The 21,111-nt window shown below is 32.3% G+C and overlaps 1 protein-coding gene and 1 pseudogene across 2 annotated transcripts in view; one reads left to right on the forward strand and one right to left on the reverse strand.

The window, feature by feature from the left end:
* The window catches only part of LOC308635559 (bifunctional 3'-5' exonuclease/ATP-dependent helicase WRN-like), a gene marked incomplete at both ends in the record, with an annotated part of 43,734 nt that overhangs the window by 11,493 nt on the left and 11,130 nt on the right, over positions 1-21,111 (reverse strand). Inside the window, 10 exon segments of the mRNA XM_081269964.1 lie at positions 1,237-1,319; positions 6,370-6,438; positions 8,223-8,245; positions 8,251-8,330; positions 8,607-8,674; positions 13,541-13,616; positions 16,725-16,863; positions 17,766-17,809; positions 17,812-17,842; positions 20,367-20,787. Coding sequence (XP_081126090.1) covers positions 1,237-1,319; positions 6,370-6,438; positions 8,223-8,245; positions 8,251-8,330; positions 8,607-8,674; positions 13,541-13,616; positions 16,725-16,863; positions 17,766-17,809; positions 17,812-17,842; positions 20,367-20,787 — 1,034 coding nt within the window.
* LOC308636748 (centromere protein W-like) lies at positions 14,579-14,821 on the forward strand (annotated as a pseudogene). The gene is made up of 2 exons: positions 14,579-14,703; positions 14,744-14,821. The product of its transcript is annotated as a centromere protein W-like (transcript).

Below are 21,111 nucleotides of genomic sequence, written 5' to 3' on the forward strand. Positions count from 1 at the left end.
ATACAACTTTGTTTTCATTATATTGCTAGAAAACTGTTACTTTCCCTATATGTGATATTAACTGACAGTTGTGATATTATAAACCTAACCTATTTGGAATTATTTCAATAAATAATTATTCAAATAGATCAAACAATCTGGGAAAACTTTAGTTCAATTGAAAATTTGAAATATAATCATTTGCAATAGAAGCCATGATACAACTCACAGGTGGCTGAGCCTCATCATCAAAAAAACAACAAATTTTATTTATTTTTATTTTATTTACGTTTGTTTATTTGTTTTGGTACTGTGGCTTTAACTCGGGAGCTCTTTACTACTAAGCTATGTCCCCAGACTTTCTTATTTTTTTTTTTTAATTTTGAGACAAGGCCTCTCTAAGTTGCATAGGGCCTCGATAAGTTGTTGAGGTTGGCCTTGAACTTGCTTGCAATCCTTCTGCTTCAGCCTCCTGAGCCCCTGGGATTTACAGGCATGCATCACTGCACCCAGGCAAAAACAATTTTTAAAATATTTTTTAATCTGTAGATGGACACAATTCCTTTATTCTATTTATTTATTTTTATGTGGTGCTAAAGATTGAAACCCTGTGCCTCACACTTGCTAAGCAAGCACTCTACCACTAAGCTACAACCGCAGCCTCCAAAAGTTTTAAGTATAAAACAAAAAATGGCATCAGATTTTGAGTAATTCTATATTTACATTTCCTAGTAAATGAGCTCTGACTTAGAATATCAAGGTTTTAGGTTTAGTTGTTCTGTAATCAGTCATACTCATTTATAATTAAAGGTAGTTTCCAACTTTGGCTACTCATAAAAATCACCTATGAACAGCTAGAGGTGCCAGGCCCCATCCTAGGCCTGTTAGATCAGAATGTGAAAAAAGGTAAATCATAATTTCAGAGAATCTAGTATTCAATTCATTCAATGGTACATTTCAGTAACATTTCAAGCAACACACTCAGGGAATATAAACAAACAAGAATGGTATTTTTCACTCAAAAAGTTTATAGTCTCTTGGAAAAGCAAAACAGATACATAAATAGACAGTTATAAAACAGGGACCCAATTTCTATGGCAAAAAGAATTACAATGTTCTAAGAGATAAGACAAGAAAAACACCAAGTTAGAGAATCAGAGATTCCTTGGAGGAAATATTTGAAATCCGGTACCCACAGGTTTAACTTCAATGGGTAACAATTCAGGAAGTATTTACAAAGATCTATTTGTCACTTACCAATATTTGCCTCAAGTTGCTGGAGTAGGTCCAAATTACCTAAACAGAATTCTGGAGTCATGTATACAATCTGATATTTGCCTCTATAAACAAACAAACAAACAAACAAACAAATAAATAAAAACCAGAAAAGGAAACATACAATAAAGAAAATAACCACCTCAATAAGTTATACTTGAAATCAAAATACCTAATAGATTTTTAACACTATATTATGCCACTTATGAAAAACTACATGAATGCTATTCATGTGAGGATATATGATATACATTAATTCTTTGATTTCTATTCAACATATCAAAATAAAATGTGTCAAAACTCTTATCACAGACTATTTAGTACTAAGATGACATTAAAAGCCAGATCCTGATTTCCAGCATTCGAGTCCCAAAATTAAAGTGTTCTAATTAAATGATCAAGCCTTCATAAACTTTTCACAATATAATCCCACCCACACACACCCCCCCTTCTCTGAGAACTACAGCCCAGTATCCTTGCTCTCCTATGATTAAATCCTCAGTCTTCATGTTTACTCTATGTATTATGCTTTTTTGTTTAAACCTTATTGGGCATTGGAAAGACACTGTATCGAAGCCAAGCAAAAAGGTTTCTATCTTGGAATCTGGAGTTCTGATCAAGAAACAACCAGCCAGGTGAGGTAGCACACACCAGTACGTAATCCCAGCGGCTCAGGAGGCCGAGGCAGGAGGATTGCAAATTCAAAGTTAGCCTCAGCAAAATCGAGGCACTAAGCAATTCAGTGAAACCCTGTCTCTAAATAAAATACAAATAGGGCTGGGGATGTGGCTCTGTGGCCAAGTGCCGTTGAGTTCAATCCCTAGTACCCTCTCCCACCCAAAAAGGAAAGAAATAACTAGTCACTGCAATTGTAAAAAGAAGAGAGTTGCAGAGCAGCCATTTTCTATTTTGCAACAAGACAAGTTGAGAATACTTAAACTCTTCAGAAAAAAAAAATGATGAGGACACATATGCAAATAAAAAGAAAGCCCTTATGTATTTTCCATACCAAATTATAGTCGTCCTAAGTGGGGCTGGCTAATTTCTTTTTAGCTGGATCCATATGAGACATTATCCCTAATATAAAACTCAATATTTGCTTACACTAGTTGCAGTTAATTTCTTTTTTTAGGCAGAAAGAATCATAATAAGACTATGTTTGTAATGAAGGCTAGGTCTTAAGCAAAATTTTTCTAGAATGTTTTCCCCATTCCAGCAAATGAAGCCAGAGATGGAGTTAAATAAAATAAAACTTATTCTACATAAAAATAACTTTACAATATTTAATTCATTCATCCAACAAGTATTTGAGTGTCTATTCCAGGCTAGGCATTGCACTTTCATTAGGAACACAACAAATGTCTTTACTTTCATGAAATTAATATAGTATTCTAATTAGCATAAGACACAATAGAAATAACAAGCTCTAATATCATACTGCCCAGGTTTGAATTGTACTTCTATTTCTTTTTTTTTAATTTTTTATTTTTTAGTTGTAGGTAGACACAATATCTTTATTTTATTTATTTATTTATTTTTAGGTGGCACTGAGGATCAAACCCAGTGTCTCACACATGCATGGCAGGTGCTCTACTCCTGAGCCACAATCTCAGCCCCTGCAGTTCTATTTCTTACAAACTGAGTGATCTTTAGCAGGTTAGCTTTAGTTTGCCCCAGTTTTTTCAGTATAAGACAGTAAAAATAATTATCAAGATAGCTAATTCTTTAGATCTCTAGATTCAAGGTAAAATAAAACATAAAAATCCCAGCAGGTATTTTGGTTGAAAAGGTGATGTTGAAATACTTAGGGAAATATAAAGAACCCAGAATACCCAAAAAACTTTGAAGGAAAAGAACAAAACTGGAGGGACTGGGGCTGGGGATGTGGCTCAAGTGGTAGTGCACTCGCCTGGCATGCGTGCGGCCCGGGTTCGATCCTCAGCACCACATACAAACAAAGATGTTGTGTCCGCCGAAAACTAAAAAATAAATATTAAAATTCTCTCTCCCTCCCTCTCTCTCTCTCTTAAAAAAAAAAAACTGGAGGGACTTGCACAACCTGATTTCAATGTAATGAAGTAATCTAAACAATCATCAAGACAAAATAGATTTACAAAACAAAGAATAGAGCAGCAACAGACCCACATGTATGTACTCAACCTATTTTTGACGCAGGTGCAAAGTCAATTAGTAAAGAAAGGATAGTCTTTTCAAGAAGTAGACTAGAACAATTGGATATCTTGTGTGAAAAATAAACTGCAATCAATACTTCATACAATATTCAAAAATTACTAAAATATAGATCACACATCTAAATGTGAAATTTAAAACTATAAAACTTTTAGGAGAAACATAAATCTTTGTGACCCTAGACTAAGCAAAGATTTCTTGGATGAAACACTAAAAGTAAATTCCATAAAAAGACTAAATTGACAAACTGGACTTCATCAAAATGTAAAATTGCAGCTATTCAAAAGAACTGTGAAGACAATGAAGAAAAGTCATAAACTAGGGGTATATGTGTGCAAAATATAAACAAAATAAAGGATAATAAAGGATCTGAATACAGAATATATAAATGACTATCAAAACTCAATAAGAAAAGCAGAGTGAAACAATAAAATTGACTAAATTATGTTGTGTACATGAATATATAACAATGGATTCCTCCAATATGTATAATTATAATGCACCAATAAAATAAGAAAAAAATAAGAATGGACAAAAAGAATGATTAGATGTTTTCCCTAAGAAGACATACAGGTAGATATGAAAGAATGCATAATTAGTCATTGGGGAAAATCAAATTGAAAACACAATGAGATCCAATTAAAATAGCTAAAATTAAAGACTGTAACATCAAGAAATGGTAAGGATAGGAGGCTGGATCTCTCTGGTGGGAATATAAAATGGTATACCAATCTCAAAAAGGTTGATAGTTTCTTAAAAAGTTAAACATAGATTTACCATATATTCCAGATGCACTCCTAAGCATATACACGAAATACTTACAAACACACTTTCATACAAAAATTTGCAAATAGGCTGGGGATGTGGCTCAAGCGGTATCGCGCTCGCCTGACATGTGCGTGGCACTGGGTTTGATCCTCAGCACCACATACAAATAAAATAAAGATGTTGTGTCCGCCAAAAACTAAAAAATAAATATTAAAAAATTTTTTCTCTCTCTCTCTCTCTCTCTCTCTAAAAAAAATTGTAAATAAATGTTCATAGCACCATTATTAGTTACAGCCCAAAAGCAGAAACAACCCAATGGCCATCAGCGATGAATGGATAAACAAAATGTGGAACGAGTATACAATAGAATATTATTTAGACATAAAAAGAAATGAAGTACTGAAAATATTAAACTAAATTTAAAAAGCCAGGTACAAAAGACCACAAAACTCTATGAGTTCACTACACAAAATGTCCAGAACAGGCAAATTAAATAGAGACACAAAGTAGATTAGTAATTGGAATGAAGTAGAAAAGGAGACAATTGGAAGGAACTACATAATCAGTGTGTCAGTATCATTGGGGTGCTAAAATGTTCTGGAAAGAGATATTAACACTAAAATCTACCAGACTTTAACAATGGTTAAAATGGCTAAATTTTATGTTATATGAACTTAATCTCAATTAGAAAAAAGAAAGTTTAAATATATATCTACCCCTCATCCCATCAGTTCATTCCTTGGTATATACCAATAAAATGAAAACATTTTATGTTCAAACAAAGGCTGATGTACAAAAGTTCATAAGCTTTATTTGTAATAGCTCAAAAATGAAAACAATGCAAATATCAACAGGTGATTGGAAAAACTACAATATATCCATATACTGTAATCTACTTGATTGTAATTAGCTATTAATAAATGTTAATGCATAAACAAATCTCAAAACAAATATGCTCTATTATTTAAACCAGACAAAAAAGCATATAATACATGGATGATTCTGTTTACATACAATTTTAGAAAATGCAAACTAGTTAATAGTGACAGTAGATCAACAGTTACTTGATGACTAGGGTGGTAAAGACAGAGACAGGAAGAAAGGTACGGTATGAGTAAACTTTGCATGTAATGGATATGTTCATTATATGGACTATGATGATGATTTTTCTAGGTATATGTATACATCAAAACTTATTTAGTTATATATTTTTCAATAGGTAAAAAATATTATATATGAATTATATCTCAATAAAAGGAATAAAAATGTTTTTAAAAACAAAACAGATGTTCACAAATGACTATTATAATAATGTTTTAATTAGCTTTATTATTCATAGCCCAAAACCAGAAATAGCTTAGATATCCATCAATGAAGAAATGTAAAAACAAACTTTTTTTTATATTGAAATATAACTAAGAAATTTTAAACAAACACTATTGCCACATGCAACAACATAAAGGAAATCACAAGAAGATTATGCTGAATGAAAAAAATCTTACACAAAAGAGTTCATATTGTCTGATGCCAATTACATGAAACTCAAAGAAGACAAAATTAAACTGTGGTAGGAAAATTAGAACAGTGCTTTGCCTCAGGATATAAGATTGGAAGATAGACTAGGAAGGGACATGAAGAAATCTTCCGAAATAACAGTAATATTCAATTATCTTGATGGGGTTTGGGTTACTCAGTAAATATACATATGTAAATTCATACATACATATATTAAAAATACATGCACGTTTTTGTGCATATCTGAAATGATATTCTTCTTAAAAATGAATCATGATAGAAATGGTGGGACAAGAGACCCAGAATACAGTCCCTTCTCAGCCACAAATTAATTGAGTGGTTTTTGGGAAATGATTTACCTCTGAGCCTCAATTTTCTCATCTATAAAATGAAACAAATCTAGATATTCTCCAAATTCTCTTTCAAAATCAAAATTTTATAATTCAATGCTAATCTAAGAACTAAAAATAATAGATATCTTAAGTTTTGAAGATTTTTAAATTAATAATTCTCAAATAAACTATAAAAAGAAAGCATGTTTAAAATCATGGCCATTTTATTCATGGATTCAGTAAATTTTTTGTGTATACAAAATTCTCCCACACAGACAACTGACCACATGAAATCATATAAATTACTCACAAGTTAACATCTTCGAGAACATTTTTTGATTGTGCTGATCCAAGAAAACAGGATGGAACTTTGGACATTCTATGAGAAGAAAGACAAATATTCTAGAGCAATGTCTATAGTACAAATATTAACATCATTCTTAATTGAGAAGGAATAAAAAAAACATGATAATGTGTTCCTCCTTGTCTTTGAAATCTCACTTTTTGTGGTGAACTAAATTAATACAACCACTATGGAAATCAGAATAGAGGCTCCTCAAAAGACTAGGCATGGAATCACCATATGTCCCAGCTATACTACTCCTCAGCATTTAATTCTTTAGGAATTAAAGTCATCATACTACAGTGATATAAACATACCCATGTTTATAGCAGGCAATTCACAGTAGCCAAATTGTGGAACCAGCCTAGGTGTCCATCAATAGATGAACAGATAAAGAAAATGTGGCATACATACAAATGGAGTTTCATTAAACCATAAAGAAAAATGAACTTATGTCATTTGCAGGAAAATGAATAGAAATAAAGACCATTATGTCAAGGGTCATATGTTTTCTTTCAAATGTAGAAACTACAGAAGAAAAAGGAAAAGAAAGGTGAGGGCAGACCTCATGAAATCAGAATAAAGATCAGTAGGGGAAAAGGACAGGGTTGGGAGGAGAAGAGTGAGGGGAGAAGTGCTAGGGAGTGATATTGGGCAAATCATATTGTTATACTGTGTGCATGTACAAATATGTAACAAATCTCATGATTATGACAACTATAATGCATCAATAAAAATGTGGAAAAAGAGACATATTAAGCTTTTTAAAACTTAAAAACCAAAAAGAAATTCTCTTTTTATATCTCACTAACTTGATAAATTTTTTCAAGGGCTATATCAGAAAGTAGTTGTTAAAGAGAGTCTTTAAAAAAAGATTTGAAAGCTCAGGTTGAAGAAGTTGGAAAGGTTTTCACAGATTAAAAATACACTTTTACACGTATACTTCATACCAAGCTAAAGAATATGAGTAACAGAGCTGGGGTTGTGACTCAGAGGTAGAACGCTCGCCTAGCGGGTGCAAGTCCCTGGGTTCAATCCTCAACACCACATAAAAATAAATAAATAAAAACAAAGGTATTGTATATAACTAAAAGAAATAAATATTTTTTAAAACAAGAATATGGAGGGGGCAGGGGATTAGCAAGAATGGTGGAATGTGATAGACATCATTATCCAAAATACATATATGAAGACACGAATTAGGTGTCAACATACCTTATATACAAACAGAGATATGAAAAATTGTGATATATATGTGTAATAAGAATTGTAATGCATTCCACTGTCATTTTTTAAATCAATAAAAAAGAAAAAATAAAATAAAATAAAATAAAAATAAAAATAGGTGGTGTTCCAAATGGATAAGTGCCCACATCAGTAATCTTCCAGAATTAGCTTATCCACCCTGGATTTGATTTTCTGAGTAGAATCCAAATATCAATAGCATCAACAAGCAGATTTGAAAATTCAATAAAAACATACTATTATTTAAAAAAAGAATATGGGTAACAGAACTAGAAGAGAATTTTGAAACAGTCAATATAAACTGGCATAATATAATAATGCTTTTTCAGAAAATTTTCGCAAGGCCACCTGATAGCCTTGAATTACAGAGAACTCAATACAGAAAATCAAGGTGGGACATGTAGCACAGTGGTGTTGGAGCCTTAAAAAAAAAAAGATAAGCCCTTCCTCCACAGTGTCATTTACTTTTAGAAAAGCATTAGTGTGAACTAAATTTTAACATACATGATACATCAGATGTTTCACTCATAGAATAAAAGAAGAGGGAAAGATGTGGCAATGCAAACATTACTTACTCCAGCTGGAGCACTTGGTCTTCCTCAAAGAAATAAGAGGTGAAATGACAATGCCAATCTTGCCTATATAAACAGGTGGGTACTGGAAACACAAACTTTTTCCACATCCTTGAAATTAAAAAAATATACTCATAGAAAAAAATTAATCCTTGATATTTTAATCTTCTTCTTAAAAGGCACTTGCATAGCTGAATGATCATATTAACATTTCATCTTCCTCAAAGATAATTCATGCATAAATTTGTGCATTCATCCCCTATATCAAGTCTTACATATTTTATAGCAATTCTATTTGTATTTTGAGGATTTAATGAGAAATTAAACATTTTTAAATCTTCAAGTTTTATTTTTCAAAAGACAGGTTACTTGCTTAGTATAACTTACCAGTTGCCATGACAACAACATTATCGCTTCTTTCTTCCAATACAGAATAAATAACGTTCCACTGAACCCTTGAAGGTAAAAAGCATAAAGCTATTTTATTAATAAGATGACACTAAATGGATAAAGTTAAAACCTATTTAATCTTTTTACTTCTGTTAAAAAATTTCTTTTATACTTTTGAGCTTCATGTACAAATATGTTCATAACCTAGATCTTTAAAACAAAGAACTTCATTTGATCAACTTCCCATTCAGGTTGACTGAAAAACTAGGAGTTTCCATTTGGTATATGTATTAAATGTTGTTACATATATACAAAACATAAAATGAATTTCAAGCTTTATACTAGATATTCAAAAGAACAATGCTTTAAACAAAAGAAATGTTTAGGTTTAAAATGAAAGAACTTTGAGACCATATATTATGCCACCAAGGAACTCTTAGCAAATATAAAAAAAAGTCAAGATACTACCCTGCATTCAATCAGATCATAATGGAATGAAATTAAAATTAATGATAAATTAAAAAATAAAAGCTATTCCAACACCTGGAGATTAAATAATATGCTACTGAATGAATAATGGGTTGCAAAAGACATCAAGGAGGAGATTAAAAAATTCTTAGAGGTGAATGAGAACACAGGTACAACATACCAAAATCTCTGGGACACTACAAAGGCAGTTCTAAGAGGAAACCTCACTGCCTGGAGTTCATTCCTTAAACAAAGAAAAAGTCAACAAATAAATGACTTAACATTACATCTCAAAGCCCTAGAAAAAGAAGAACAAATTAACATTAAAAGCAGTAGAAGACAGGAAATAATTAAAATTAGAGCCTTGAATTACAAGCTACAGAGAAAAAATAAATAAAATTAGAGCAGAAATCAATGAAATTGAAACAGAAAAAAACTGAAAAAATTAACAAAATAAAAAGTTGGTTCTTTGAAAAAAATAAATAAAACTGACAAACCCTTAGCCATGCGAACGAAGAGAAGAAGAGAGAAAACTCAAATCACTAACATACGTGATGAAAAAGGAAATATCACAACAGACACTACAGAAATACAGAAGATAATGAGAGATTATTTTTGAAGACTTGTGCTCCAATAAAATACACAATATTGAAGGCATCAACAAATTTCTAGTCATATGATTTGCCCAAATTAAATCAGGATGATATACACAATTTAAACAGATCAATTTCAAGCAATGAAATACAAGACACCATCAGAAGCCTACCAACCAAGAAAAGCCCAAGACCAGATGGATACACAGCCAAGTTCCTCAAGACCTTTAAAGTAGAACTAATACCTATACTCCTCAATTTAGTTCAGGAAATCGAAAAAGAGGGAGCACTTCCAAAATCATTCTATGAAGCCAATATCACCCTGATTCCAAAACCAGACAAAGACACATTAAAAAAAAACTTCAGACCAATCTCTAATGAACATAAATGCAAAAATTCTCAATAAAATTCTGACAAATCAAATAAAAAAAATATCAAAAAATAGTACACACAATCAAGTGGGGTTCATCCCAGGGATGCAAGTCTGGTTCCACATGTGCAAATCAATAAACGTAATTCATCACATCAATAAACTTAAAAGATAAGAATCATATGATCATCTCAATAGATGCAGAAAAAGCATTCAACAAATTACAGCACCCCTTCATGTTCAAAACACTAGAAAAACTAAAGATAACAGGAACATATCTCAACATCATAAAAGCTATCTACACTAAGCCCCAGGCCAACATCATTCTGAATGGAGAAAAATTGAAAGCATTCCCTCTAAAAACTGGAACAAGACAGGGATGCCCTCTTTCACCACTTCTATTTAACATAGTTCTTGAAACTCTGACCAGAGCAATCAGAAAGAAAAAAGAAATTAAAGAGATACGGACAGATATAAAAGAACTCAACTTAGCACTATCTGCCAACAATATGATTCTATACATAGAAGACCCCAAAAATTTCACCAGAAAACTTCTAGAACTAATAAATGACTGCAGCAAAGGAACAGGATACAAAATCAATACCCATAAATCAAAGGCATTTCTGTATGTTAGTGACAAATCCTCTGAAAGGGAAACAAGGAAAACTACCCCATTTACAACAGCCTAAATAAAATACAATACAATACTTGGGAATCAACTTAATGAAACCGGTGAAAGATGCCTACAATGATAACTACAGCATGCTAAAGAAAGAAATCTTAAAAGACCTTAGAAGATGAAAAGATGTACCTTGTTCTTGGATAGGCAGACTTAATATTGTCAAAATGACCACACTACCAAAAGCATTATACAGATTTAATACAATTCCAATCAAAATCCCATTGACATTCCTCACAGATAGAAAAATCAGTTATGAAATTAATCTGGAAAAACCAGAATAGCTAAAGCATCCTTAGCAAGAAGAATGAAGCAAGTAGCATCACTATGCAAGACATTAAACTATATGACTATATACAGAGAGATAGTAACAAAAACAACATGGTATTGGCACCAAAACAGACTTGTAGAGCAACGGTACTGAATAGAGGTCACAGAGACTAACCCACATAATTACAATTATATTAGGCAAAAGCACCAAAAATGTACATTATAGAAAAGATAATCTCTTCAACAAATGGTGCTGGGAAAACTGGAAATCCATAGGGAACAAAATGAAATTATCTATCTCTCACCATGCACAAAATTTAACTCAAAGTTTAATTCCCAAACACCTAGGAATTAAACTAAATATACTGCATCTATTAGAAAAAGTAGACCCAAATCTCCATCATGTTGGATTAGGCCCCAACCTCCTTAATAAGAATCCTATATCAAGAATCAATAAATGGGATGAATTCAAACTAAAACGCTTCTTCTCCGCAAAAGAAACAGTGAGGTGAATAGAGAGCCTACAAAATAGGAGCAAATTTTTACCCCTCACACACCAGATAGAGCTCTAATCTCTAGGATATATAAAGAACTCAAAAATCAACTCAAAAAAACACCAAAAAAACCCCCAAATAACCCAATCAATAAATGGGCCAAGGAACTGAACAGACACCTCAGAAGAAGACATACAATCAGTCAACAAATATATGAAAAAGTGTTCAACATCCCTAGGAAACAGAGAAATGCAAATCAAAACTACTCTAAGATTTCATCTGGCTTAGTCAGAATGGCAGCTATTAAGAATACAAACAATAAGTGTTGGTGAGGATGTGGGGGGGAAAGGCACACTCATACATTGCTGGTGGGACTGCAAACTGGTGCAGCCAATATGGAAAGCAGTATGGAGAATCCTTGGAAAACTTGAAATGGAACCACCATTTGACCCAGCTATCCTTCTCCTCAGTCAATACCCAAAGGACTTAAAAACAGCATACATACTACAGGAACACAGCCACATCAATGTTTATAGCAGCACAATTCACAATAGCTAACCTATAGAACCAACCTAGATGCCCTTCAGTAGATGAATGGATAAAGAAAATGTGATATATGTACACAATGGAATATTATTCAGCAATAAAAGAGAATAAAATCATGGCATTTGCAGGTAAATGGATGGAGATGGAGAATACAATGCTAAGTAAAGTTAGCTAATCCCAAAAAACAATGCCAAATGTTTTCTCTGATTTAAGGCTGCTGATTCATATTGGAGGAGGGGGGCACGGCATGGAGGATTAGATGATAAGACACAGGGGAAAGGGGGAGGGAGGTGAAGAGAAGGGGAATGGCAATAGGAAACACAGTGGAATGAGATGGACATCATTACCCTAAGTACATGAATGAAGACACGAATGGTTTGACTGTACTTTGTGTACAATCAGAGATATGAAAAATTGTGCTCTATATGTGTAATAGAAATTGTAATGCATTCTGGAGTCATATATAACAAATTAAAATTTTAAAAAATGAAAAAAAAATAACAGAACTTTGTGGTGATAATGTTCTATATCTTGATGAAGACTTAGGTTATATAGATGTGTGTGTGTACACTTGAGATTTGCAAACATATATTTAAGGTTTGTACTCTTCCTTACATGCAAATTTTATACCAAAAACTGTAGTAATGGATGGATAGAGATATGTATAAATGGATGTGATAAAACAAGTAAAATAAAGTGTTAATAATAGAATGTAGGTGGTGAATATGCCCAAGTCCACAGCAGTAGTAGTAGTAGTAGTAGTAATCCTTTCAACTTATTGTATCTTAGAAATTTTTCTTAATAAAATGTCAAAGTAAAATCAATTGGAAAGGTGATCCTCTGCTATGCTGATAATGACCTATTCTTACCTAAGTGCTGGTTACACAGGGTGCTCAGTTCATCAAAATTCATTGATCTGTATCATATGTATATTTTTCTGTATGTAGGATATATTTAAATAAAAATATCTTAAAACAGAAAACAATGCTTCAATATATTCTTCTTCAAGTTCGAAAAGCTGGAAAACAGTCTACATTCTTAACAGTCTTATTCAAATTTACTTCTTGTTCTTCTCACTTTTATTCATCCTTTTTATGTATAAATGTGCCTGTTAGATGTGAATACATTTGAGTATATTAAAACAGATAAAATTACCACTATTCTTTAAACTATTGCCTTATGAACTTCTTAGCATACAATGGAAAATATGATGCACAAAAAAAAGCACATAGATACTTAATGGAAAAAATCAACATTAAATAAAAATTCATTTTTTAATATATTTAAGCTAGTTTCTAAACAGAAGCATTCAATTAAAATGAAAATCATTTTTCCTTACTGATAAAAACAATTTTCAGAAATAATTTTATAGTCACACATAAGAAATACAGTGTGGCATGCATGATTGCAGAGAAGTTGTATGCTACTGTTAAAAAATGGGTTATTTACCTTTTTGTTCTTTGTGAAGAAAACACTAAGTATTTTATTTAATTAACTGAAATTATACTCACGGTTTAAAATTGTTATGGCCAAAGTAGGTCTTGAGGCAAACAATATGCTTTTCATTGGGTTCTGGCAATACAAGATCTTAAAATAAAACAAAATAGGCATTTCTGTTCAAATAGAAATACACCAAATAAGAGGAGGAAGGAGTTTATTTCATTGGCTTTTTTTAAAAGAATAAATATAGTGGTAGGTTTCAGAGGTTACTGTTTTAATTCCAACTTAATTTGGTTCTCAGAGTATAAGTAATGACTTCAGGTAAATACCTTGATTTTACTAAATTATTAAAATTTTGTTGTGGTTCAGACTTTACCAGCACTGCAAAAAACTAATGTTTTGGAAATCCGCTAAGTTTTTAAGATCTAACATCTAGAATCCACCATAATAAGCAAAATAACAATCCATAATTTATAATATATAGAGAGAAAACCAAACATATTTGGACAAATTATAAGAAAACAAAGAGGAAAACATCTATCAACATATTCATATATACGTTCCACCTATAAAATGGCTTTAAAATTTTCATTTGTCAATGATGAAGTCTGAGTTTAGTAAGAGTGCTACTTTATGAGAATAACCCAAACTTTCCATAATATGCTTATTTGCACTTACACAGAAAGTTCATTTCATAAATTCTTTGTTGACATACAGTCTAAAGATAAGTCCAGAGTTGGCTGCGGATTCAAAGGGCCGATCGCAGTCTACGGGACCCAGGCAGCGTTAGAGGTTGGAGTTCTCCTTCCTTCCTCCGTGTTGGTAGCTTGAGCAGACTCCAGAGGATCTCGGCAGCTGAGGCGGCTGGTGCCCCAGCGGGAGAATGGCGCTTTCTTTTCTTTTTTTTTTTTTTTTTAATTAATTAATTTATTTTTTATTGGTTGTTCACAACATTACAGAGCTCTTGACATACCATATTTCATACATTAGATTGAAGTGGGTTATGAACCCCCAATTTTACCCCAAATGCAGATTGCAGAATCAGGTCGGTTACACATCCACAAATGTACATACTGCCCTATTAGTAACTGTTGTATTCTGCTAGGAGAATGGCGCTTTCGACCAAGGTCTCCCAGAGGAAGCAGATCAAGCGGAAGGCTCCCGAGGCTTTCTCAAGCGCGTCTTCAAACAACGGAAGCCTCACCTTCGTCTGGAGTCGCGTGGAGATTTACTGGTTCATTTGAACTGTTGACTCTTTGTTCATCGATTAGCAGAAGAGTCCAGGGCAAATGCTTGTGAGAATAAATGTGGAGTCATCAACAAGGATCATGTACTGGCTGCAGCAAAGGTAATTCTAAAGAAGAGCAGAGGTTAAAAGTCAAGGAACGTGTTCTTGAAACTTGTATGATATGCTGTTTTAGGTGTTAACAAGTCATTAACATGTTTTTTATTTTGGATTTATTCTGTGGGTTATTAAAATATTGGCTAGATGAGGAATGTCTTTATTTTTTTGCTGGCATTGAAATATCTCAAACACAAAAGACTATTTTACATTTTTTAAAAATCTATTTTAAGAGAACTCTAGTTCTTTTTACTTGTTTTGTTCTTATGTTTTAAATATCAAACATGAAATCTGACTGTTTTAAATGGCTTGAAGAGATGTACTTTATACAATTAAGTTTATATATTTAGATTTAACCACAGCTGTGCAACAAATTTAATTTCTACAGAAGGACAATATGGAATCAGATCTAGGTACATTTTAAATGTGTCCCCCCCCCCCCCCAGTGCTTTCACAAAGCAATACAATCTACTTTTTTGTTATGTCAATAGTAACAATATAATTATCTGAAAGATTGTAAACATCACTTGGGTGTTTCCTTCTCCAAACCAAAAAATAGAAATTCTGGATCAAATTGAGTTATTTTCTTCAAATTGTGTGGATTTAGTAGGTGGGATATTTTCTCCCCTAAAATCATTTAGAAGTTTATTGCATACATCCAATAGTGGTTGTTGTTATTATTGTTGTTGTTATTATTATTATTATTATTTAACTTTTTGAGCTCATTATAGATTCCAACTTGAAGCTACAAAGGTAGAGGACCCATGTATTCTATACACAATAGAATATTGTATATCACAACCAGGAATTTTTTTACAAGTAGTGTGTTTATAAGTTATACACCATTTTATCATGTGTAGATTCATATAACTACTACCATAATCAATATAGAGAACTATGTCATTACCACAAAATCTTCCTGATGCTGTTCTTTTATAGTTACACCTGGCCCACAATGTCTTCCACCCTGGCAAACATCCCTAACTCCTGGCAAGTACTAACTGTTCTCTATCTCTGCAATTTTGTAGTTTTCAGACTGTCATATAAATGAAATTACATAAGATATGATCTTTGGAGAGTTTTTTTTTTTTTTTTAACTCAGTATAGTGATTCATTCAAGTTGTCATGTTTTGGTGGTTCCTCTGTGTTCCCAAGTGATTTTTTCATGGTTTGAGTTTATCACAATTTAACTGTTTACTTATTGATCGGTATTCTGTCCCCCCACCTCAGGTTTTGGGCTTTTAAAAATAAAATTGTTGGGGCTGGGGATGTGGCTCAAGCGGTAGCGCGCTCGCCTGGCTATGCGTGCGACCCGGGTTCGATCCTCAGCACCACATACCAACAAAGATGTTGTGTCCGCCGAGAACTAAAAAATAAATATTAAAAATTCTCTCTCTCTCTCTCTCTCTCTCTCTCTCTCTCTCTCTCTCCTCTCTCACTCTCTCTAAAAAAAAAAAATAAAAATATAAAATTCTTATGAACAACAACAAAAAAATAAATAAATAAAATAAGTCCATTTTGTTCCTTTATATTGTCCTACTTATTTAAATAATAAGATCCTGAAGAATACTGCTGCATATCCATACATGTCACTCACAATGGTCTTTAATATAAGTAATTGGCAAATGATTTTGACCATCATTAAGATCCAGATAAAATATATAATTCAGTATGAAAAAAGTAAATATATAATTCACCACATCCATTGAATGACACAACACTTCTATTACACATTTTTATAAATAGTAAGACTCTGCTTTATGGAGACAAGAGCACTAAGGAATTTCATAGCAAGTTTAAAGGAACTAATAATTATATGTCACAAAGTCCCTGACCTCCAGAACACATGTACTCTAAATTAAAGACAGTGGTGTGGATCAAGAGACTTAAATAAAACACACTTCGGTGCTTACCCTCATCATCTTCTTCCTCTTCAATAGCTTCATTTTTATCATCATCTTCTTCTTCAGTAGAAAGTCTCAGATTTCTTTCCATTTCTAAGCATTTAGAATGAATTGGTTCTACCATGCCACTATTTAGATTTTCTAAAGACTGAAAGTTTAAAAGAAAATTTAAAAGCAAAACCACTGACAGTATCAAATCTTTTTCATCAAGCACAAAGAAGTATTATTAACAGAGCCTACGATTTTGTTCAAAGCTGGCAGATGTGCAAGCAATAACACAAAAGAACATGTGTGCTCCTCTATAAATATGTGCTTAAGAATGGTTTCCAAGGCACAAGGCCAAAGATGGAATACATCCAGCATAAACAAGGTTCATTAATAGCATACAATAAACTGCCCCTGGGGAAATCTATCATAAATTTTGAATTTGGATAATTTTAAACATTTTTTTCTTTCTTGTATTTAAATGTTTGCAATTCCAAATTGATAAATATAGATTCCAATGCTATTTTTGTAATAAGTTTCTCTATATCATATGTCAGTCATTCTTACTGAATAAGGATAAGATTTAAACCATAAGCAAATTATGAAAATGTTTTTGCAATTATTGAAACAAAAAACAAGATGGAAATAATTTTAGGAAAGAATATTATGTATGTGAAAAAAATTATTTGGCTTTATTCTGGTTCCACAATATTAGGATTATCTATTTCAAAATTATTTCACCTATGAAACTTTTTACAAAGAAGTGATATGGAAGATTTCATGAAACCATTAAAACTTACATTTCTTATTATTTTTAATAATTTTAACTAAAGGACTTTATTTATAGACCATATAAACATACAGAGAAGTATGAATTGAAAAACACTAAATCTGTTCTTGGCTTGTATGGTTTTTTAGCCCTGTGAAGAGTTTCTTGTACTTAGAATGTTACATAGTTGGTAGCAACTTCATTACTGTGGAAACTGGTTTAGAATCAGATAATAGTTTACTTAATTCAGTGTCCTTTAGAAAGAATAGGTAACTTTTCCAAAATTTTAAACATACCTTAAGCATCTCCATTTCTAAATCTTCATCACTTTCAATTAAGATGAATCTTTTTCATTATCAGTGGGAGACAAATGCTTTAAAAGAAAGTATTTCAAACATTAATTTTTAGTATAATCGATCTATATCCTCTTTCCTACAAAATAAAGTTTCCATATGCTAGATAACTGCAGATATCTTCCTCTTCTCTATTCAACAAATGTATTAAAAAGGGGAGAAGGTGGGCTGGGGTTGTGGCTCAGTGGTAGAACACTCGCCTAGCACGTGCAAGGCCCTGTCTTGGGTTCAATTCTCAGCACCACATAAAAAAGTGTAAACAAAATAAAGGTATTGTATCCAACTACAACTAAAAAAATAAATATCTAAAAAAAAGGGAGAGGAAGAAGGATAAATGAATAAAAGGAAAAAAAAAGAAATACAGCAAGATAGACAAGTTAGATAAACATACATAAAATAAAATTCCTGCTCTAAATAAGAGTACAAAGTTCAACTGTGGTTAAACAAATCAAACTGTGTCTCCCAAACATTTTAAGTACAAGAAACTCTTCACAGGGCTAAAAAACCATATAAGCCAAGAACAGTAATTATTCTTTTATTAAATCTACTGATTTTTTTTTTAAAAAGATACAAAATCTGGGGCTGGGGTTGTAGCTCAGCGGTAGAGCGCTCACCTAGCACGTGCAAGACCCGGGGTTGGATCCTCTGCACCACATAAAAATAAATAAAATAAAGGTATTGTGTCCAACTACAACTAAAAAGTAAAATATTAAAAAAAGGATATGAAAGCTAATACACTATGACTGTGGTATCTCTTAATAAATCAGTAATTTTCCAAGAAAATCTATATATGTTTGAAAAGGTGTTATTTACTTGGCCTGCTGCTGAAGTTTGGATATAAGGAATCTTTATAATAATTTGGCAATCCCAGTACATCAAGTGATCAAAAACTCACAAAAGAAATTTTAAAAAGCCGGGCGCACTTGTGCACACCTGTAATCCCAGCGGCTCAGGAGGCTGTGGCAGGAGGATTGTGATTTCAAAGCCAGCCTCAGCAAAAACAAGGCATTAAGCAACTCTGTGAGAACTTGTCTCTAAATAAAATACAAAATAGGGCTGGAGATGTGACTCAGTGGTTGAGTGGCCTTGAGTTCAATCCCCAGGAAGAAAGAAAGAAAGAAAGAAAGAAGGGAGGGAGGGAGGGAGGGAGGGAGGAAGGAAGGAAGGAAGAGAATCTGCCTCCAAAATGCATATTTCAGTTAGAAGTGGGATAAGTATAGCCTTAATTGACCTGCCAATTTTAAGCTTTAAAAAAAAAAAAAGGTCTTTAAAGGAAGTATTTTACTAGGAGATAAAAATTCTTTTACTTTTTAAAATGTGGTGCTGGGGACTGAACCCACTGCCTCACATGCACTAGGCAAGTGCTCTACCACTGAGCCAAAACCCTAGCCCTCTTTTACTTTTTAAATAAGGTCTTGAATAAATAATTGAAAAACTTGAATGAATGAATGAATGAATAAGGAAAAATGCTAATAATTATACAATAAAAATTATAACTGGTTTAAAAATAGTCAAGAAATATTATCATAATTGTATATATGAAAAATATCACTTTAAAGTATATATCTAAAAATAAATGTCTAGAAAATTAAAGAGTAATACAGATGCTAGCAAAAAATGGTATTTCCCAAAGGAGGAAATTGCTTTCTGAACAAATGATTGAAATGAGAATAGCTGAAAAGCAATTTTAAAATAAAATATATCTACATAATAGAAATGATTATTAATATAGTGATCAAAGCAGAGAATTTCTCCAATTTCATTTCCATTAGAAAAATGAGGCCATAATCCTATTAGCAAGCTTTCAAAATCTAAAATCTTATTACAAAAAATGTATAAAATTCCAGAGAATATGGACTTCTTAACTAATGAAAAACAAATGAGAAATTAAAGGGGGGAAAAACATTTTACTTATGTATTTTTATTTGGTGCTGAGGATCGAACCCAGGGTCTGGCAAGTGTGAGGCAAGCAATCAACCCCTGAGCCACAACCCCAGCCCCAAGTACCTGACTTTTAAAGATGATAGTAAGACATGTCAAGCAAAAACATGAGGTATTTACTAAAAACTTTACCTAGCAGGTAAACAAACTCTGTATGAAATAAAAACTACCTAAAAGTCAAGTTTAGAAGAGTAAACACTATCAGATATGTAAAGAATACACAAAAAACAGATACTTATTATATAAAAAAGAAAAAGAAAAAAAGCATAAGAAATTATAAAATAGAAAATTACAACAAATGTCTATTGATACTATAATTTTTTTCCACTATATAGTGCTATTTATTATACTAAGTCCAGGGCAACAGCTGTGGCTCACAAACCAAATACAGCCCACTGTTTATATGTAAAGTTTTATTAAAAAACAGAAGGCATGTTTGTTTACATTTGTCTGTGGCTATGGTCACACTACAGAATTGTCTCTATGGAAGAAGTGAGTAGCTGTATGTTCCATAAAGTGTAAAATATTTACTATGTGTCCATATAAAGAAAAAAGACAATCCCTACTAATGAATAAATAAAGTGTTTCCTCCTTATTTAGTACCTCAGCAGAAAGGTAAGAAACATCATTAAGAGGAGATTCTTCCTGAGCCTGTTCCAAAATTTCGAGTTCTTGATCTGTAATATCTAATGACATCAAACAAGTTCTTTCTGTATTTTCTTTCAATTTATTGTCTTCTATTCCATCTTTAAATCCATCTTCTTGCTTTACTTCATTTCCAAGTACATCTTTTCCATCATGTTTAACTAAATTATCAAGTGTTATATCCCATGGCTCATCTTTAGTTAAAATTTTATGTTCTCTAATTTGTTTCTGTTGATGTCTACTAACAGTTGAATCTTCCAATGATAATAAATCAAAGCTACTGCTGGGCCTCAGTTCAGTCTCGGTGTTAAAAGAACAAAATATCATCTTCTTCAGTGAACATAGATTTTCTGAAATATCCTTCAAAATTATAGAAACCCTAAAAAATTTTTAAAGAAAGATTATTCAATTCAATTGCATTAACTATACTAGCAAGCTTTAAAGCTTTTAAACTGACCTTCTGCTAGAAGACCCACTGGATAAAGTTGCTTTTCATCCCCTAGTCCCTCGTGCCCATGTAAGGATAGGTGGTAGGCACTCTCTAGCATAGCAAGGTACTTTTGCATCTAACAACTGACTTGTATGCTAAGAGTGAACAGTGTTTGATAATCAACTTATTTATGCCAGCTTTACTTATTGGGGGGGCAGGGAGCACGGTAACTAATTCAATTAACTATAAAGTAAGTCAATGAAACATGACCAC

Source organism: Spermophilus citellus, assembly GCF_964194105.1.
Source record: "Spermophilus citellus genome assembly, chromosome: 17".
NCBI lineage: Eukaryota > Metazoa > Chordata > Mammalia > Rodentia > Sciuridae > Spermophilus > Spermophilus citellus.